This window comes from Poecile atricapillus, chromosome 6 (assembly GCF_030490865.1).
Source record: "Poecile atricapillus isolate bPoeAtr1 chromosome 6, bPoeAtr1.hap1, whole genome shotgun sequence".
Lineage (NCBI taxonomy): Eukaryota > Metazoa > Chordata > Aves > Passeriformes > Paridae > Poecile > Poecile atricapillus.
The window spans coordinates 32,470,783-32,490,228 of record NC_081254.1 but is presented as its reverse complement, the minus strand read 5'-3'; the positions used below and the strand labels follow the sequence as shown (position 1 = coordinate 32,490,228).

General features: G+C 37.3%; 1 protein-coding gene across 3 annotated transcripts; it reads left to right on the top strand.

Moving 5' to 3' along the window:
* Positions 1–2,540: 2,540 nt before the first annotated feature.
* FAM204A (family with sequence similarity 204 member A) lies at positions 2,541–19,129 on the top strand. Of its 3 annotated transcripts, none has more exons than XM_058841593.1 (8): positions 2,541–2,579; positions 3,125–3,435; positions 4,371–4,461; positions 4,982–5,015; positions 5,574–5,676; positions 7,374–7,463; positions 18,307–18,413; positions 18,761–19,129. In XM_058841593.1, the coding sequence occupies exons 2-8, from the start codon at positions 3,202–3,204 to the stop codon at positions 18,810–18,812; spliced, it is 711 nt and encodes a 236-aa protein (XP_058697576.1). In that variant the 5' UTR covers positions 2,541–2,579; positions 3,125–3,201; the 3' UTR covers positions 18,813–19,129. The 3 variants fall into 3 exon arrangements, with proteins under 3 accessions (XP_058697576.1, XP_058697577.1, XP_058697575.1); XM_058841594.1 differs by lacking the exon at positions 2,541–2,579 and adding an exon at positions 2,586–3,010 and having other exon boundaries at positions 5,577–5,676; XM_058841592.1 differs by lacking the exon at positions 2,541–2,579 and adding an exon at positions 2,586–3,010.
* The last annotated feature ends 317 nt before the right edge of the window (positions 19,130–19,446 follow it).

Here is a 19,446-nt window from a genome sequence, read left to right as displayed (position 1 = left end):
TCCTTCTAAAGTTCAAGTCATTTTTAATAACAGCATCAGAAATAGCTAAGCTGTAATTACTGTGTTGTGCCAGTTTGATGTTCCACAGGAATCTCAAAGGCATGACTCGTTTCATTCATGAGAGTTGTTGTTTGGCAGGTCTCCAGGACAGGAATTCAAGTGAGAAAGGAAATTAGATCAGTTGACCAAAAGGAAATAAATCAGATTATTTGAATATTTGCTCAATGGGGAACAGTAAATTGCCATCAGAAAAATTCGACACTGAATCCAATGTTGGCCACAATAGCAACGCTCACAAATTTGATGTAAGGACATCAGGATTGGTCACAAAGTTGTGCTGCCTTGTATTTTCTTCTGCAGATAAAAAGACTTTATATATTATTTCAACATAAAAACCCAGCAGTATGTTGCAAATTCTGATAAGCAGCCAATAATCTCTTTTGTTGTTTCATCAAGCATTGACTACGTGAATACCAATACTTCTGGACTGATGAAAGTCCAGCAGCACCATTTTTGACCTCTTGCCACCATTTTTCCTGTGGAAAAACCTGCAAGAAGTCAGAATTTTTTAGTGGGAGGACTGGAGATTACCATGAAAATGTGGCTTTTAAAATGACAAGTACATTTAATTTGTAATTATAAAATGCAATTAATGTGGATATTTGAGTACTTCATTTGTGTGCACTACCAGTGCCATGCTCGCTACAAATTGGTTGTGGATACTAAATAAAGAGCACGATGTTTGGATACAGATTAAGTAATGAAATTAAATATGCCTTCTGAAAATGCATCCCTACCAAATATATAAATTTACAGGTCATAAAAGTATCACACACCTTTTAATTTTTTTGAGTGTGTTCAAATTTGGTCACATTAAGAAAATCTCATGGAGCTTAATGGTCTAACAGCTCATTAGAACAAATGGCAGTGAATATCCAGTATCAATACAGTTATTAATTACCAGTTATCTGTGTACCAAATACAACCAATTATTCAATGTAAATAAAATAACTCTCTTAAAAATTGATTTCCCAGATGAGAGGAAAATCTAGTTAGCAAGCTGAGTGTGAAATTTACATGTAGTTCATGAAAAAATGATTACTTACGGAATTAATTGATTTTAGAAATGAATCTGAGGATGTAAAACTATGGCATAAAAAGGAAAGCAATCTGAAGATCTGTTTTATGTCCATGAGAAAGGCATTTAATTTTTCCTTCCATGCACAGCCAATCCCAGAAGCTGGGATCAACCAAGAAATCCCTACTCAAATCCATAATCCAAATTATCCATATTCATAACACTTGCCCCTTCCTCACTCCCCTCTTGCTTGTCCACAGCTGGGTTGTGTTGTGGTTTGGGGTCAGCAATTCCTTTCTCAAAAGTCTCATTATCATATTGAGATACAGTTTTCAACCTGTCAAATTGCCACTCAAAAGTACATCTTCTCACAAATTATTTGGAAGATGGGAACCTCCTGTCTTTCAGACACATTTCAGTGCTAGTGATGTCAGCCTTGTCCCTTCATCTTTTCCCTGTGCCTCCCTTCCTGTTGCTCCTTCTGTTCAAGATGTTCTTGCTGAATCAAATTCAGGCTGCTCTTAAATACTTGTGTTGTCTGCCTCACCTGTGAAAGCTGAAAGGACAAGGTGCAACAGAATCTTCCAGATAAACAAGTCCTTTGCTCTGCACAGACTTTGCATTTTTGTGGTTTTCTCTTTACCACATTAATCCAAGGCACTACTTGGAACTTTGGAAGGATTTTTCAGTTCCTGAAGATTATGACCCTCATCATTCTGTCCCAGTTTAAACATTTTGCTGTGGCTTAACTACAAGACTTACTGTTGGAAGAGATTTCATATTCCTTTATGGCAGCAAGGATTGCTGTACAACTTGATGCTTGTCCTGAAAGAAGCTCAAGTCTGATGAGGAGCAGCTGAGGGAGCTGGGGGTGTTTATTCTGGAGAAAAAGAGATTCAAGGGGGAACCTTATTGCTCTCTACAACTCCCTGGCAGGACTGTGGAGCCAATCTGGTGTCAGGGTCTGCCCCCAGGGAAAAAGAGGTATGATGGGAAGATATGATGGCCTTCTGCTGCATCAATTGACATTTAAACCGGACATTAGGAGTAATTGTTACACTGAAAGAATGACTGAACATTGGAATGGGCTGTCCAGGAAGGCGGCGGAGTCACCGGCCCTGGCTGTGCTCAAGGACACGCTGCACATAGCACCCGGCGTCATGGCCTGGCTGACACCGCAGCGTTGGGTCGTAACTTGGACTGGGTGATCTCGAAGGCCTTTTCCAACCTAAATGACTCTGAGACTCCCAAAGCTGCTAGCCGGCACACGCCGCCCCCTCAGGCCCCCATATCCCCGCTCAGCCCCCTCAGGCCCCCCTCAGGCCCCCATTTTCCCGCTCGCCCCCTCAGCTCCCCCGAGCGCCGCCAGCCGCGCCCGCCTCGGCCCGGGACAACTCGGCCCCGCCCCGCTGCCATGGCGACCGGCGCGCCCGCTGATTGGCTGCGCCGCCCCGCCCAATCCGCGCGCGGGGTGTTCCGGCGGTGCCAAGATGGCGGCCAGGTAAACACGGCCGCGGGCGGCGGGCGCGGGGCCGGGAGGGCTCTGAGGGGGCTCCGGGGGGGCTCCGGCAGCGCCGCTGGCCGTGCGGGGACTGGCGGGACGGCGAGAGCCGGCTGCCTTCCCCTAGGCTGGCGTGGAGCTGGGTTTCTCTTCGCGTCGCTGCCTCCGGAGCGGGCCCCCCTCGCTTCCCCGGCCTGCCGTCTCCCCGGAGCGGCTCTTCCCTGTCCGGCCCGGCGGCCAAGGGAGCTGCGTGTGCTCCTCAGGGAATTGCCCCTGCGGAGGCACGGGACGCCTTTGCTACAGTGTCGCCCCTAAACTGAAAGGAGCTGCCAGCAAACGCATAGGGACGCAGCTTAAAAGGACAAGGAGTTAGGGGAAAAAAACAGTATTCTCAGCCTCTGTAATCAAGTTGTCTTCTTCTTTCTGAAATAGTAAGTATTAGGACCTTTATAATGTGCTTGTCAAAAACATGTAATGATAGCTATGTAAGGAGAAAAAATATTTCTGATGACGTGTTTTGCTGTTTCTGTTTCTCTCTTCTGCAGGTTGTTTTTGTGTTGGGCTGGGTAACCTGGTGTCTTTGCAGTGACTTGAAATAGTTTGGACTTACTTAAACTGGAAGATGTGGAGTGGACTGTTGCCTCCAGGACTGAATGAAAGTGATGTTGATCTGAGTTCTGATGATGGAGAGGAATCGCCTGATTCCTGTTCAAAGCAAGAAGCAAAAGAAGATACTGAAAGAGTTCAGGGGACTGGGCAGGACAGTAATGCCAGCAGTGAACCTATTTTACCAGTGACAGATGAAGAAAGTGAATCTCAAACGTGCCCTCCTGGAGTTTCTGTAAATATCTGGAATGTATGTATCATTACAGGTCTCCAGATGAATGTAATTCAGTGTACTCAAATGGCTGATTTTTAGCTTAAAATAATTCAGTGTTGGATAGTCAATATACAGATCTGAAATTAGATAAAATATGATCTCAGTATACAAACCTTAGATAGTTTAAAGCAAGGTGAACAGGAATTTATGAAGTGATTAGGTGGTAGTTTGGTGGTGATTGAAAGCACAGCAAGGAGTTGTCATAACTATACAGTTGCATAGAACTTGTGTTCTCAATGGTTTATGGGCTCTGAGCTGCTTGGTAGGGGCTTTCTGCATTATTAAGGATTTACAGCTCAGTGTTTCAGCCTCTCTGGGGGTGCTGCATACCTGGGAAGGGGAGGTGTGCCCTGCTGCTTGCTGCAGGGCTTAATTGCAAACAATCAGACTCAAGAGTTCCTTATAGCCTCCTGATTTTGCAGTTGCATGTAAAGACTGGGGAAAGCAGAAAACCCTTATCAAAACAATGTATTCCAGGCTTTGGATTCAAAGTAAGAATTGGCAAAAAATAGTTGCCCTCTTTCATCCCTCAATCCTTGTAGGCAGCCTGCTGTGCAAGGACCAGGCTGTCACTGATTTGTGGATTACAGACTGCCAGCTGGGCAATAGAAACACATGGTGTAGCTCAGGAGTGCACAACAAGCAAAAGTGTGTTCTATGTCACATCCCATGAGAGAACTGTCAGATCTGAACAGTCATGGCATGTAGGGAGGGCAGAAAGTCAGAGAGAGGTGATCAAAGATTAGCACCAATACCAGTTTAACACCATCAGAGTCGTGTGGTCTCAATTTATAAATTGGGATGTAATAGGTAACACAAGGCATTGTGGATAATTAAACATTTCTCTATGTAATTTCTTAAAAATGGGGGAAAAATTAAAAATACTGACTTGCTTTTTCATAATCTTGTAGAAATTTGTGGAGCTTCAGAAGAAACACCGTGAAATGAAAATGCAAGTAAAAGAGGAAAACAGATGCCGAAAAAGAAAGCGCCGCCGAAAAGGTGTTTTTTTTTAGATTAACAGAATTCATATTTTTCAAATTGAATTAGTATCAATACATGCTGTGTTGTAGGGTTGGTGTTTTTGGTTTTTGAGGGTTGTTTTTTTTTTTAAATTAATAATTGTATTCTAGCTGTTATCTAGGATTTTTATTTTTCCACTTGCATACATCACTTGCAGGGTTGTAGTGAGGTTATTGATTGCTACATAGAATGCAAGTAATATATTTGTCCTCTCCTTAAAAAGGAGGCAGAGCTTACTCAATTAATACTGATTTATAATGGTGAAGTGTATTGCAGTAGTTCTATGAAACTTAATTTTGTACATTTGGTTAAAACTTCACAGATATTGCAGGAATTTCTTACAGCTAAGTGGTTTAAATCCACATGAACGTTGGGTAAAAATCCCAGTATGTTGATCTTTCAAAGGAAATGTGACCAATTACAGCTCTGTTAACTTCACTGGATGCTGTGAGGTATCACTGTGTAATGTTGGATTTTTTTTCTTTTTTCTTCCCCTTAGCAAAACAGAGAAAGACCGATGAAGTGGCTAAGAGGTATAACCAGGTCAATGGGATTACCTGAGGTCTGTTAGTAGCAGGGAAAACTTGTAATAAGCTCAACCACATTCATAGCCAAAGCCTAGCTTTCAGCACTGTGTAAAATACCTTTTAAATTTCAGTGTCTCTGTTGGGCAGGCTGAATTTTTACTAATGATTTCTTGTTGGAGTGTTATTGCTTGATTTTAAAAATCACCACAAATATTTAATGTAACTTTTAACAGACTTGCTATGTTCTTGCTAGTTCCTTCATACAAGTTCTTGTTCACCCTGCTCCTTCCCTTCTTTTTCCTCCTTGGCAGTGTTAGGTTTATGGTTAGACTCGATCTTAAAAGAACTTTTTCAGCCTAAATATGGTGTTATGATTCTATCAGCTTGCTTTTAAGATTGTGAAATTACACTTACAAAGGGGAAGGAATAATTAATTTAGCTTCATTTAAAAACTGAATGGGTGAAAAGGCCATGTCCACCAAATGGAAGTGTTTATTTTATCTTTGAAAGGTTGTGGAAGGGGAAGTGGTTATAGTAATGACTTGTTTATGTGTTTGTTTTTAGTAGTCAGCTGTTGGAAAACGAAGACAAATGGAAAGAACTTACACAATACTTTGGAATCAATGATAGATTTGAATCACCTTTGGACAGCAGGGCTCCACAAAAGGTGACTGTTCTTACAAAGGCAGTGTCATCTTGTATGTGGCAGTAAAAGAGCTTGTCCTTAACTGAGATAGGAATGAAGCAGATGCTATTTGAGAGTAGAACATACAATCACTCTGAGGAAGGATGATTTTGTGAACTTTTAAAATAAATGTCCTTAAATGGTTGCTGTGCTTCCTCTTAAGACCATATCCAGGCTTGTTTCCTGTCTAGTTTTGTTTTCTCCTGTTGTGAGAGAGAGAACACATCATATGCATTGTTTGACTTTTCCTTTTGTTTTGCTTCATCGTTTTTTAACTTTAAAATGTGTCACATAAACCTTCAGTTGTCACCAGTGGCTACAAGAATTAAAGGGGCAAACCTAGCATACATTTTTACTGGATTCATAACACATTATATTCATAAATATTACAGTGTAACTAGTCATATCTGAAATAATTGGCAAACATGATGGATAAGTTAAGAATCTCATTATACTGTGAGTTTCTGGTAGGGCTGTTGGTTCTGTAGTATCTCTTACAAAGCTCTTTGTAAGTTCTGTTACATGAAATGTTCAGTTAGCTCCCTTTAGGATAATTTCTGTATTTTTTCATTTTCTTAGAGTTTCTATGTGCAGGTCATGAAGATTTGTTTGCTTCTTACTTTTGGTGGCTATTTAGTTGTCATTAAAGTGCTCAGGATAGATCTGGAATGAGGCCTGAAGTGTTAAAATGCGGATGGTTTCATTGTAATTTCGGGGACATTATCACTAGTGGAAGATACGTCTTGTTATTTTCAGAAAAGGCATCTTAACAGAATTTGCCATCAGTGCAACCACCAACTGTGCCTTTTTTTTCATCTACCCCCTGAAGTAATTCAAATGTAGTGTTTGCAGATCACTGTTTCTCAAGAATTCCATTAGCTTTTTCACTTTTTATCTCTTAAAAAAGTGTATGTTATGGAACTGTCAAATGTATTGTCTTCAGCTTCACTAATATTTAAAACCAGTGAGGCTGTAAATTCTTTTGTTATGAGACTGAGGTTTTTTTGTGAAATTCTGAAGTCAGTGCTACCCTTCTGTATTCCATCAGAAGTTTAGAACTATGATTTCCAGCAAATAGTTACTTTTTATTGTTATGTTATTAGTAAGTGTTGCCATTAAACAACTTATGTTTACCTCTGAAAATAAGAAAACAACCTTTAAATCCTGAAGCTTTTTTGTTGTTTTCCACAGAGCTGCTAGAATTTTTAATTTATTAACACAGTGGAGTGGCTTTGTGCCAGAACTCTGTTTTTTGGGTAAAGATAAGATCTTAGAGCTGTAACGATACAGTGGTAATTGCCATTCTTCATGTTACCTGACACATATATTTCACATTTTGTTTAGAAAGCTCCAGGGATGGAAGAGATAAGCCAGATCTTCAGATGAAATTTTATTGTGACAGGCATAAACTAGCCCGTGTAATTTTTTTAACCTGTAGTATTATCCTGCACATAAGGTGGAACTAATGCAATGATTTGTGCTCTGGTGGCCTCTCAGTGAATTCTTAATTATACTGTCCATTACAATGCACAGACAGAGTGATTTGTGGTACACAGAAATTACAGGTTTATGCAGTGTCTTAAAGAATTTTATGAAAGAAATAATTTTAGAAAGGAGGTATTCCCTTTAAATATGTTCTTTCTGTTCTAAAGGCATTTACCTTTTTTTATTTTCCGTAGTCTGGCCTTGAACTGAGCATAGAGAAGTGTGTGGCTGACGGTGACATTACCAGGGCTGAGGAGCTGAGTGACAGATTAGCCATTCGTGAGGTAAGTGAGCTGTTAACAAAAACTCAGAGAGGTCATTTAGTTTTGCACATCTGGACTAAAAGTGTCATGAGTAAAACAGCATTAAAGATTGTTTGCAGCATCTTTCCTGTTTCCTGAGCAGATTCCTGTCAGTGGCTGAAGGACTTTGCTGCTGATTTAGCAATGCTTGGACAGCTGTAGCTGTGTTTAAGAACTGAAAATACAGCCATGACAGTAACATACAATACAATACAGTAACCTTGCTTTAGAGCCTTGCTGCTCACTCCACAACTCAGAGGAGCTGGTATCTGGTCATCTGCACTGAGCTTTTGATTTTCTCCACATTGCAAGCCAAGAGGGCAGGAGTAGGATATTCCCTTCCTCTCAGTTCCCTGAGGATACTTATGAGGATAAGTTTTTTTTTTTGCATTACCTCACCCATGAGCTTGGGAAACCTGAAGACAGGTAGAGATTTAGCAAGCCTAGAGCAAATAAGGACATATGAACCCCAAGCTGTATGCCAATACTTTCCTGTGTATTCATGTGTTCAGGAGTTAATGGCTGGAAGAATTCTGAAGAAGAATGGGAATAGATGGATGTCTCTCTGTACTACTGTTGTAGCTTTAAAATTGTGTTGGATATTTTTTTCTCCTTGTCACAATTTTTCAGTGTATAAATACATACCTAAAAACAAGTCCAATTTTTTAACACAATTTTTTCAAAATGTTGTCTTGTTAGTTGGTGTAGTTGAGTAATTTCATGAAAGCTGTGCTCTCTTTGCCACAAAAAACTTTAAATCTGTATGCTTAGTGAATATTATTCACTGCTTAGTGAATACTTAAAACTGGTGAGGAATTTATCAGATAGCTCTGGTAACTTCATTTAAGAAATTGTTCAATTTGTGCACATAGGGTAGGTGGTAACAGCTGAAGTAAAAATAGCTGAAGTCCAGAAAGGCTGTTTTCCCCACTGCTAGTTGTACATAGGGGAGAAAATGCAGAGGGAAAAATTAGGATAAAAGGATAGTTGAATAGTTTCGAAACCAGGTAAGAAAAATAAAATACTATTTCAGTGAGTGAAGAAGCAATCTTTTTTAAGTCACCTGAGTAGTATGATTTAAGCTATAAATTTTCTTGATTTGTACTAAAAAATAATTATATAATTTCTGCTTTCATTCTTTTATCTTGCATATTCTTCCATCTTCATAGAGGTAATGGGAATTTTCTGTCCACTGTATATGCTTGCAAAATTCAAAGGTATTAGAAAAGGATTAGGAAAGCAAAGACAAATTTTGACTGCTTCTCATTCTCATACAAATATTTTAAATGTTTCTTAAATACAGTGTTTTAAACTAAGCTTTAATGTAAAATTGCAGATTTAAATCTGTGTAATGCAATGTATTACAATATTGTGATGGCTTTAAAAACAGATGGCTTTTGAAGTGGGAAATACAATTCTTAAGGTTCTCTGAGGTTAGGTAAAAGTAACCATTCCTCAGTGAGTGTTCTTACAAAATCATTAAACTCCTCCATTTAGTCACTCAGGGCAGTTTCTAATGACTAGACTCTTATCTGCCTTGTCACCAGTGATCACAAAACTTCAGTCTGCAAAGATAACAGCTATTGACAGTGATAGGAATGTGTCCTGATGTTTCCTTTAAGTGTGACCAGCTTCTGACTGTTTTATTACCTTTCATGTGTACAACATGAAAAACACTTGCTGTTCTCCTTCACAAATGTCATTATCCCATCTCCTCTAAAGTGGTTGGAGTATTATAATCAATAAAACATACTGAGGTTCTAGTGCAAATTGTTTGACTATAAAAACAAATTAATGTAAGAAGTTTTAAGGTTTTGTAATATTTATGATAAACTGTTATCTGATTTTGGTAGCCATGGGATTATACAACATCTAGCATATCCCAGGTGCTACAGCAGTGTATTATTATTTGTGGAACATTAGCTCCAAATTGTTGACTTTCAAATATTAGCATGTTGTAATTCTGAAAACAAAATGCTTGAAACATTATTAGTATTCACAGCCTTGACTTGGTTTTGGTTAAGTGGGTTTATCTGAACAAATAGTATGTTGAAAGAAGGAAAACTCAAATGACTGGCTTGATCTCTCATGAGGAGTTCTGTGGAGGCAGAATCCATGTGAATTCGCTGGGGTTCTCTGCTCTTGTAAAGATGTGCTCCATTGCTCACTGCAAGGTTCATTTTGCTTTGTGATTTTCAGAACCTCTTTTCTTTTTAAATTGACTTTTAATGGATCTTTTAAAATACTTTTTTTTTTCCTAAGGAAATTGTTGTAAAAGTGACTGTTTCAGTGAAGAGCTATGAAAAGAGGATTTGATTATGGAAGAGATTGATTGAACAGTCATTGTTTCGTATACAAGTACAGTTAATAAAATATTGCTTTCATGTTGTATAGTATTCGTTGAATTGCTGCTTTTCTTCTCTTAGCAGTTTACAGAAATGTCCATTTTAATATACAGTGCCTCTAAGAAGTGAGTTAATTTTTAAATTAGGTGGCTATTTGTATCCCTCTAACTTCCAAATGCAGCACAGCTCTGAGCAAGTCAGGCATGGAACTGTACTGTGGCTGTATTGAAGTACACCGCTTCTGAAGTGGAGTAATAAGTGGATGAATTATTGTTCTTTTATCTCAACTTCATCTCTTTATGTATAGTTTTCATTTTTCTTGAGCAGTGTTACAGGGCTGGGGACAGAGAGTGTGTGAGAAACAGCTGTCTGGTGTTTGGGGTGCAGCCCCCCTTGCAGCCATGTGAGAAATGTTCAGTGGGTAGGTGTTCTTTTTGAAATCAGGTGTATGGGGTTTTAATCGGCACCATTTTCTTTTGCAAGAAGCAGTGACTGGAACCTGCTGATAAAGCTTTTGCTTTGAGGCACAGATCCCAGAGTTCTTAAAGCCGTTTCCTGCCTTAATAAGTGAAACTAATTTTTGATGTATAACATTTATAAGCCTGTGAAACTGATAGGGCAGCTTCAGTATTTAGAAAAATGAAGCCAAAAATAAACAGATGATGAGTACAGACGGTAAAAACATGTCCTAAAAAGCAAAGGAATGTCAAAATGATGCTGTCAATATCGTATCGTTGTGACACAGTGAGAAAAGGTTTTTTAAAATCAGATTCATTTAAAATCAGTGATGACTTAGGCAATATGCATAATCTAGCAGCTGTCAGTGCATCATGGAATTTTACATTCTAAAAACCTAAATGATACCACTTTCAGGTTTTGGGTCTTCAGGTTTCCAAGTGGTACTTGTTGCAGGTTCTTTAAGGAACATGTTACTGCGCTGCATTAAATGAGGCTTTGGGCAATATAGTATTTGTTGTTTTCTTTGCTTTGACAAATACACACAAATGCTGATTTTAAAACAAAGCTTATCAATCCAAGAGTATTAAAGGTTTTGAAGTGAGAATTAGAACTTGGGTACCTCCTGCATGAGGCTGTATTTACTGGTGACTGCATGGGTGGGTTCATATGTAGCTTTTGAGACTGGCTGGTGTGTTCCCCCTTTTTTGTTGGCAGTTGCATTTCTATTATAAAAATGAATTGTATGTATAACTCTGCTGAGTATTTTGTCTAATCTCTGGGCACACCTCACCACCAGGTATTACCCCTTTTTCTCCTGTTGTCAGTCATCAGGGTAGCAGATCTCTACCTGTGGCATCCTTGGCCATCCCCACAGCACATTCTCGTGTGGGCTGTTCTGCTTCCCTGAGAGGTCTGGTGATCCTGAAGTTCTTGATTTCCTTATTTTATATTTGAGTGAAGCTTTTACTGAAAAAAATATGGGCATCTCTGCATTATGTTGCAGAGAATAATTTAGGCCTTCAGTAGCTCTGCTCCTTCAGCTTCTGGCTGGAGCACCTCAGTGCTGTGATGCAATTACAATGTCCAGTATCAACAGTGCTTTGATAAATGTGCTGAGCAACAACATGATGCAGGTGGGTCTTACTCCTTAATTCACTGTAGATCTTCAGGCACAGTTAGACTACTGAATTATTTCTTTCATACCTGCAGTACAGTACTGTTAGTATTAAATAACTGAGCAATTCATTGCAGTGTGCATAGTACAATATGCACAGTTAGTGTTTATTATTGTAATCCAGCTGCTGCCCTTTTTCATATTCCAGGGCTTCCAGCATTGGCAGAGTCCTTCACGTTTTATAGTTGTGCTTTTCAGATGTAGACTGGCATACCTAAGGCTATTGTTTGAACATTGCATTTAAGGATGACTTCACTTAAGAGATGCCAATTGAAATGTTAATGTTAATGTAGGAGTTACCCCCCAAAAATCTGAGCCTTTTAGAATGAAAGTTATTAAAAGAATAAAGTTTATGTGAACACTTATCTGGGCTGAAATGACATGGTTTTTTGGTGATGCCTTAGGGTAAGATAGCTGAGATCTAATAGTAGCAGGGACTTGGGATATGGAGCTGGGAACAGACACTTGGAATTATGTCAACTTTTTAATGCTTTGTAAAAATCTTTCTGGAATTCTATCTTGAGATGTAATTAACTTGTTCCTACTGTGTTAGTGGGAATCCACCTAGATTTTTTGAAAGAATAAATGTTGATAAATTAGAGCACTGTGACTATGCATAGCTGGATGTGTTTATCTCTTTGAGTAAGGATGGTATGTGCAGATAACTGGTAATTTCACTCTGCTATAAATCAGTTTCAATTTGGGGTGATACTTGTAAAAATTATTTTCATAGGTAAACCAGAAAATCTTAAAAGATTCCCCACCACCACTCCTTAAATATATTTTCCAAGCTTTTTTCACCCTAGAGAAACAGGTTTTTTTCATAGTGCTTTTGTGCTCAAATCATGGTTTGGTATCTCAAAATGCAGAATAGTGATTTCTTCTGGCTCTAATATTGTGAGAACTAATCTGACTAAAGCTCAAACTTTGCATTTGTTGGTGTTTTTTGTGAGCTGCCTGGTAGGTAGGTAGGTGCCACATTGTCTAAGAACATATTAGCCTGAGGACTGTAACTTGAACACGATTAAATAATCTTGACCGTATTAGACTTTCCTGTCAAATGTAACTTTAAAATATTTTGCAATTTAATGTGCTAAATTGCTGTAGCACTTGTCAGTTTCTAAATAGCACAGGTTTGTTCACAACACTTCCTAAGCACTTGGCTTGGTGGCTTCTGGCATTTTGGGGAAAGACTTAAAAAGCTGCAATTTATAGGGACACTGGTATTTAATCAAACTTAAGTGAAAGATCTACATTGTAATTGATGAAATTAATTGGCTATTCAGTGGAATATCATCCTCATGTTACAGCAAGATCAGTCCTGCTGTCATCTTTGCATTGGTTTTGGCCATTTTCTCATGATCAAATTGGTATCTCCTGTCTGCAAGTAACCTCTAGTCATATAAATTAGAAAAGGAAGTTCACAAGGCAGTTTGTTGGTCATAACTGCTGAGAACCATTCTGGAAACTGGTTTCCGTGTGAGGATCTGGGTAGGAAATGATTGATTGTGGTGACATTACTGTTAGAGATGGACAGGAGTTAGTACTTGATGCTGCTCTGTTGGTAAAATAAAATTTCTAAGTCCTGTGCAATGTTCACAATTTCTCACAGTGTTTTTGTGTACCTGCAGTGATGCAGTTTTATATGGGGTGTAACCAAGCACAAATTAAGTTGAATCTCTTGTTGTGGAAGAGCTGCCCACCAGCTCCCCCCTAAAAAAAAAAAAAAAAAAAAAAAAAGAGTTTTTTTAATCTGAGAAGGATTTCCTTTCTTACCTTAGTGAAGGTGCTTCCAAAGACTCTTCATTGAGGTGGTTTTCTTTTAACCTTTGGAACATGGCAGGGTTATCACCTAGAATTACATTCTTATGCTCCCTTAATTATGTATATCTTTTCCTTAACAAACCTTAAAAAAAGATTTCAGATGTTACAAGTCTAATTAAAGAGACAGACAAAGCACAGTTTATACTGTAGATTTTTTCTGCAGTTCAATTAATCAGCATGTTTTCTCTTTTAATTAAAACCATTTTAGTAAATTAAAGCCCACAGCAAAACACATATATAATTTGTTTGTAATTAGCTCTTAATTGGTGGTAGTTGAAGCTTAGCACCCTTGGTTTCTTTCTTCATGATTGCCATTTTATTAGCAGCCAGTCATTAATTAATCTTTTTTTCTAATTAGCTTATAAAACTGTTGATGGCACATTATTGTAAATGTGATTTTAAGTTCAAAGCTTGTTAATAAGCTTTCTTACTTAGAAGAACAGAGATAAAGAAATTGCTGAAAACAGTACTACAGTTCTTTTTTTAAAACTGCCTTTGTTATAAGGGGGCTCTGTAAAGCATCTAACAGCTTATGGTTAATTTTTTAATGCTGTGTTTTCTCATGAATGGAGGAAGTTACTTGCATTTAAATGTTTAAGTCTAGCAAAGAGCTTAATATTAGAACAGTTTTCTGTCCTTGCTCCATTACTGTGTCATCCAAATATAATTTGATGTTGTAATACACAGCATAAAAATACAACAAAGGTATTACAAAGTATTTTACAGGGGAAGTTGAGCACATCATTGAAAGGGGACAATTTTCACTGCAAAATCCACTCGGTATTCTTGTTTGCTTTATATATTTTATATACGTCAGCAATGGATAACATTCCATAACATAAAAGGAGAAAATCATTGCTAGAGGCAAGCCTGAAATAACTAGATTCATATTTGATGAGAAACTGTAACACTATATTAAAAGGCTGTTTGGCTTCTCTGCTATGATCATAGGATATTTCCGGACCTGTTTGAATATAGATGTTTTGTTGGAGCTTTTGTGGGTTTCATATTTTGTATTTCGTGCCTCAATATTTCTGGAGCAGTTCTTGATTCCGTTGTCTCAGTAATTGCATTATTCAGTGGTTACATTTTACAGTCCTATCTTAAAGACAAGTCTTTGTTTTGTGATATTTAATGTTAAGTCTTCTGATTTGCAAGGAAGTTTTCTGGAAGTTACAGTAGATTTCTGTTGCAACTTAATAAAAATGTTTACTCTTCTTCCTGAACTTTACATTCTATTTCAACTCCAGCCATTTCTTTGCTTGTTTTAAAAGTGTTTTATGATGCTGTGCAAGAAACACTAGAAAGGGATAGCTGACAAGGAAAAAATTAAAAATTGGATAAAAAGTAAATGAATAATGTCATATTACTAAAAAGATGAGAGGCTAATTTGTGCCGACTTTTTGCTAATTTTGTTCAAGCCTCAAAATGAGGAGCTGTCACCCGTTCTGTGTAGCACTGATGACAGTGCCAATGATCCATGAAATAAGCTGCCGCTGGCTTTGTTCTGATAAGAATGAACAAATCTGCACAATGTACGGCTCCCAGAATCTCATTTTCATACTTGCATGCAGGCTAAAAGAAATAAGCTGTTTGCAGGCTTGATTAATCAGACATTTGAGGGTTTTTTGTCTCTTTGATCTCTTTCGTCTCCTAGGTAACTTGCTTGACATTAATGTTGAGCTTGAGTAAAGACAATCAGGAATTGTAGACCAAACTGATATAAAAATTAAAGACCTTAACACTTTAAGTACTCCAGTAATGGTTCCGCTTTACTTCAGAAAACATCTGTTTTCATTTAATTAAAGAACAAAAGAGAATGGCATAAATATTTTTCATAGAGACCTGTTATTCCATAAAAAGTTAAAGTATGATAATTGGTATTTTTAAAAAAATGCCTTGAAAGTGTTCAAAAAGAAGCAAAGCTTCAGATATTTGTTACAAGGTAACAGTTTCAGATGAGTAGGACATTTTCATTTATGCTACATTAAACATCTAGAGTAAGATATTTGACATGATTATTGGTCAACTTCAAAATGGAAAGGGCTTTGCCCTGTCGAAACTAAGTTGTTTTTTAAGTTTGTCTCAAAATACACATATATGATGTTACAGGGATGAACCATTATATCAGCTTTACTACCCAGTATGATTTACACACTTTAAACCTGTAAAATTGAAAGGAATTAAAAAAAAAAAATGTCGCAGTGCGTTTGCTTGAGGTTATGCAGACGCTTTTACAAATCTTCCAAGTGGCTGTAAAGATGAATGCCTCAAGGGTCTAGCCAGGGCCCTGCTTTTCCAACCAGCTAAAGCCCTTATCTTAAATCCAAGCAAAGTACCATTAATCTTTTTGAAAGACCTTTTATGGCTTTTAATATATCCCAAATTAGAACATTTTACACCCTTGGTTCCTGAAATATGGTGATAAAAAGCCTTTAGAGCTTAATTTTCCTTACTGCGTGCTCTGACCAATTTGCAGTTCTTTGTGATAATGTTTAGACACCTTAATTAAAATGCAGCAAAATATTGGATGTTCTATATGGAAAATGCTGATACTTTGACTACACAAGAAATTGTTGTATATATTTTTATTCATGCTTTCTTACTTCTTTTAAGATTGTATTTTACTGAGTTATCTGATGACCTGAAATGTTAGTGTGGGGTTTTTTTTGGTTTTTTTTTTTTTTTTTTTAATGTAAAATCCATTGACCAAGCTTTTATGGATTTCTTCTGTGGGGGGAGCAGGGAGTGAAGAAATATGTCTGGGTTTGGGTGGGAGCAGAAGACATTTAATCTGACTAAAATGTTTCTGTGTTTTTGTATGCAACATTTGTTTTCATGTTGTGAAAATTTGACTCTGTGTAGCCTAAAAATTATAACAATGCTACAGAATGTTTCTGCTTTTACTTCCAGATACACTGCAGAGGATCTTATTATTCCATTTTTTTCTGTACTTTTCAAAGATGGAAGAACTCATTCTTGTCTTCCAAAAATGCAGATAAAAAGAATTTTCTGCAACACTCTGTTAGAGCTCGCTTGTGTATATTTGTACGTGTACAAGTGCTCAATAGGCAACTAGAATACATTTTAAGGAGATTCTGTTATTAATCAAACAGTAAAAGTTAATTTTCAAGTGTGTTAGTAGGTAAAATACCTCTAATAAAGGTATGGTTCTGCTGACTGACTTCAGCCATCAGATTACTCTATTGTTTAAACTAATAATTACTCCTGTTTCAATTTAAAAGTAAACATTTTTTGAATATTTTAGGTGAGTTTTCTTAAGCCTTTTTATACTGTGATTATATTAAGGTTAATAGCTGCCCTTAACTATTAAGTGACAATGCAATTAAAAGAATGTTATGTTTTAGTCTTTGACCTGAAATGTAGCAGTTCAGATGTCAGCATTGAGTTACTGTTAATAAAAAATGTTAATGCTCAGGGGAAAATTGTATAGACAATAGAAAAGTTTTGAAATAACTGCTCACAGTATTTTATGCATCAAGGTGATTGCAAAGGTACATATTTATGACCTTATAACACATGCAAATAGTGGATGAGAAACTTATTCAGCATTCTTTTTTTTTTTCCTTTTTAAATTTTATGTTTATGGAAATATCTATTTTCCTTTTAAACTGTTATGCTCAGCTCCTAACTGCTCGTGTTGCCAGTGTTTAGAGCCTCAAACAAAGCACAAGCTGATGTGCTTGCTGCCTTTCCTTAAAGGCTGCTGCAGAAAGGCTGCTTTCTTCATTCTTGAGCCCTGAGAGGACCATAAGGTAGAAGAGCTTGTAGTGATGCTGGTTAGGGTTGCTTTGTTTTTAGCTTTGTTAACAGAATGATGACCTACCTATTGTGTGTTTGATGGGATAGTTGTGGAAAATGTGTCAGTGCAGATGTGTTCTTGAGTTCTCTCTCATCTTACCTGAATAAAGCATTTCTCAGAGTAAATATTTGTCTGCATAGATGCTGCAGATTATTCAAGTATATTACCATTAATAGTGGAACTTCAGCCAAGGTGTTAAAGAGTATTCTTCTCCTTGGGTCTCCTGTTCCTTGGTGCTCCCATGACATTTTGGGGGAAATTTAGAATATCCAGTCAGAAACTGTTTCCTACTTTCAATTGATTTAGGTGTAGATTGAAAGAAAACCTGTTTGTCCACATCAGTTTGTAGCAATTTGGGGTAAATGAATTGCGTGCTTGTCTTGGAGAATGGCAGTAACTTCTGAGAATGAATTCCTTCATAACTCATAATGTCAAGTCAAGGCAGCAACCACAAAATGTAACTACAAGTTATGAATGCTGATTAAGGGAAATAAACTGTTCATAGTTCACTGTATCTTCCATCTTTTTTTATTTTACTTTTCCCTGCCTTTCCCTCCTGTGCTTGACATTCACTGAAGTGAACTTAATTCTTACAGTTTGCATCAGTTTATGGAAATGCTATTCACCTACATGGAAAGCTGGCATATCATACCCTTACCTCTAAAAGCTTGTAATGTGGAGATAGACACTAAGGACATTGCATAATTTATTTTTGGACAGACTGATTAAAACATGTCTAGTGGTTCTGCTAAAAAATGTGTGGTGGTAGCAGCTCTTCCTGTATAAAAATGTATTTTTGGGTGTTTTTGACACTGGTAAGACCTGATTCTATTGTTTTAGCATAGCTGAAGTCACAGACTGGTCCCAATAATGGAGACTGTATTTGAATATGTCTGTCTATGTAAAAGAAACAAACAGAAGGATCCAGTGAGCTGTTGCCCTTTGCTTTTGTTTTTGAAAATGAAGGATTTGGTGAAAAGGACTGCTTTGCCCCAGGATCCTACACGCCTTTGTATTTCCCTCAAGAGACATTCTTGTTTGTCCAGTCTAATAGTGCATCATCAGCCTAATATTTAAAAGATATTTTAGTATCTATTGACTTTCGAAAAACAATATCAGACTAAGTAATTTGTGAGGCTTAAATTTCATATGAACCATTTGCATCTAATCAGTTTTCCTTTGTTCCTTTTCATGTCTTAGCTTGGTGTGAAAATTGCCAAAGCTGCCGCTTGCCGCAACTTTGTAAAAGCCAAGCAAGAAGCAGAGGCTGCCCAAGAAGCTCAAAAGAAAAAGAAGCTTGCTTGGGGGTAAGTCATTTGAGTATGGAATTAAACATTTGTGGTTTCATTGGCACTAAGTGTGTACAATACACTCTCAGTTAAATGTTTTCTTAGTTGAAATAGGCTTCTGCTAATCTTATTTGTTTAGTTTAACATTGTTGGGTTATGGTGAGCTTTTTTGGGAGTGTATCAGACTTAAGTACAGAGGCTTTATCAGAAATAAAGTGATGGTTGTATCACTATATTTGTCTTCATATCTTTATTACAGTATTAAAAATAAGTTTTTATTTTTGTTGTTGTTAAGATTAACGTGGTTAAATAACTGAAACACATACACTCATCATTGCTAATGTGGATTTTGTGCTCTGTTTCAGATTTGAAGCCAAGAAAAGATGGGAAACAAAAAGCAACATGGGATACATGTAATCCATCCTGTTTTGCTCAGGAGTCAAATACCTGTTGTTACTTGAAGAATTTTTGTGTGCAGCTTATTAAAGCTAAACATAAAACCCCCCAAAACAAAACACAACACATAAAATGCCTTGTATTTATCTTAATGTTTTTAAACTGCACTATCTTGTTTTAGCACTCTCCTATAAATAATACAGCAAAAATATTATCTAAACATCAATAATGTGTTAAATTTTCCTTCTAGATGTGAAACCTAAAGGTAATGCATTTCAGGATGCATTTGGAGTCTGGTAGAGAACTCTCTGAAGTTGAAATAAAATCCTTGGTCCAAATGTGTTTTGTGCTGTACTGCAATTACGTGTGGGTATATAGACCAGGGTATGTTTCTTCTGGGGCTGCACAGACCAATGCAGTAAGTACTTCTTTTCTGCTTGAAAGTTGGGGGAAGACACTAAATAAGGAAGAGCAAACCCAACCTATCTTTTTTAAACCAAGGGCATTTATAGCCTTAGTAAATATAAACTATTGTTAAAAAAAGCTTAAAAAAAAGTCCATCCTCCCTCTCCTGGAAGGTTCTGGTACTATTGGTCATATCCTGGTGCGATGTTCTTCAGAATATTTCAGATTCCCAGTTTTCTTTCCTTCCTAA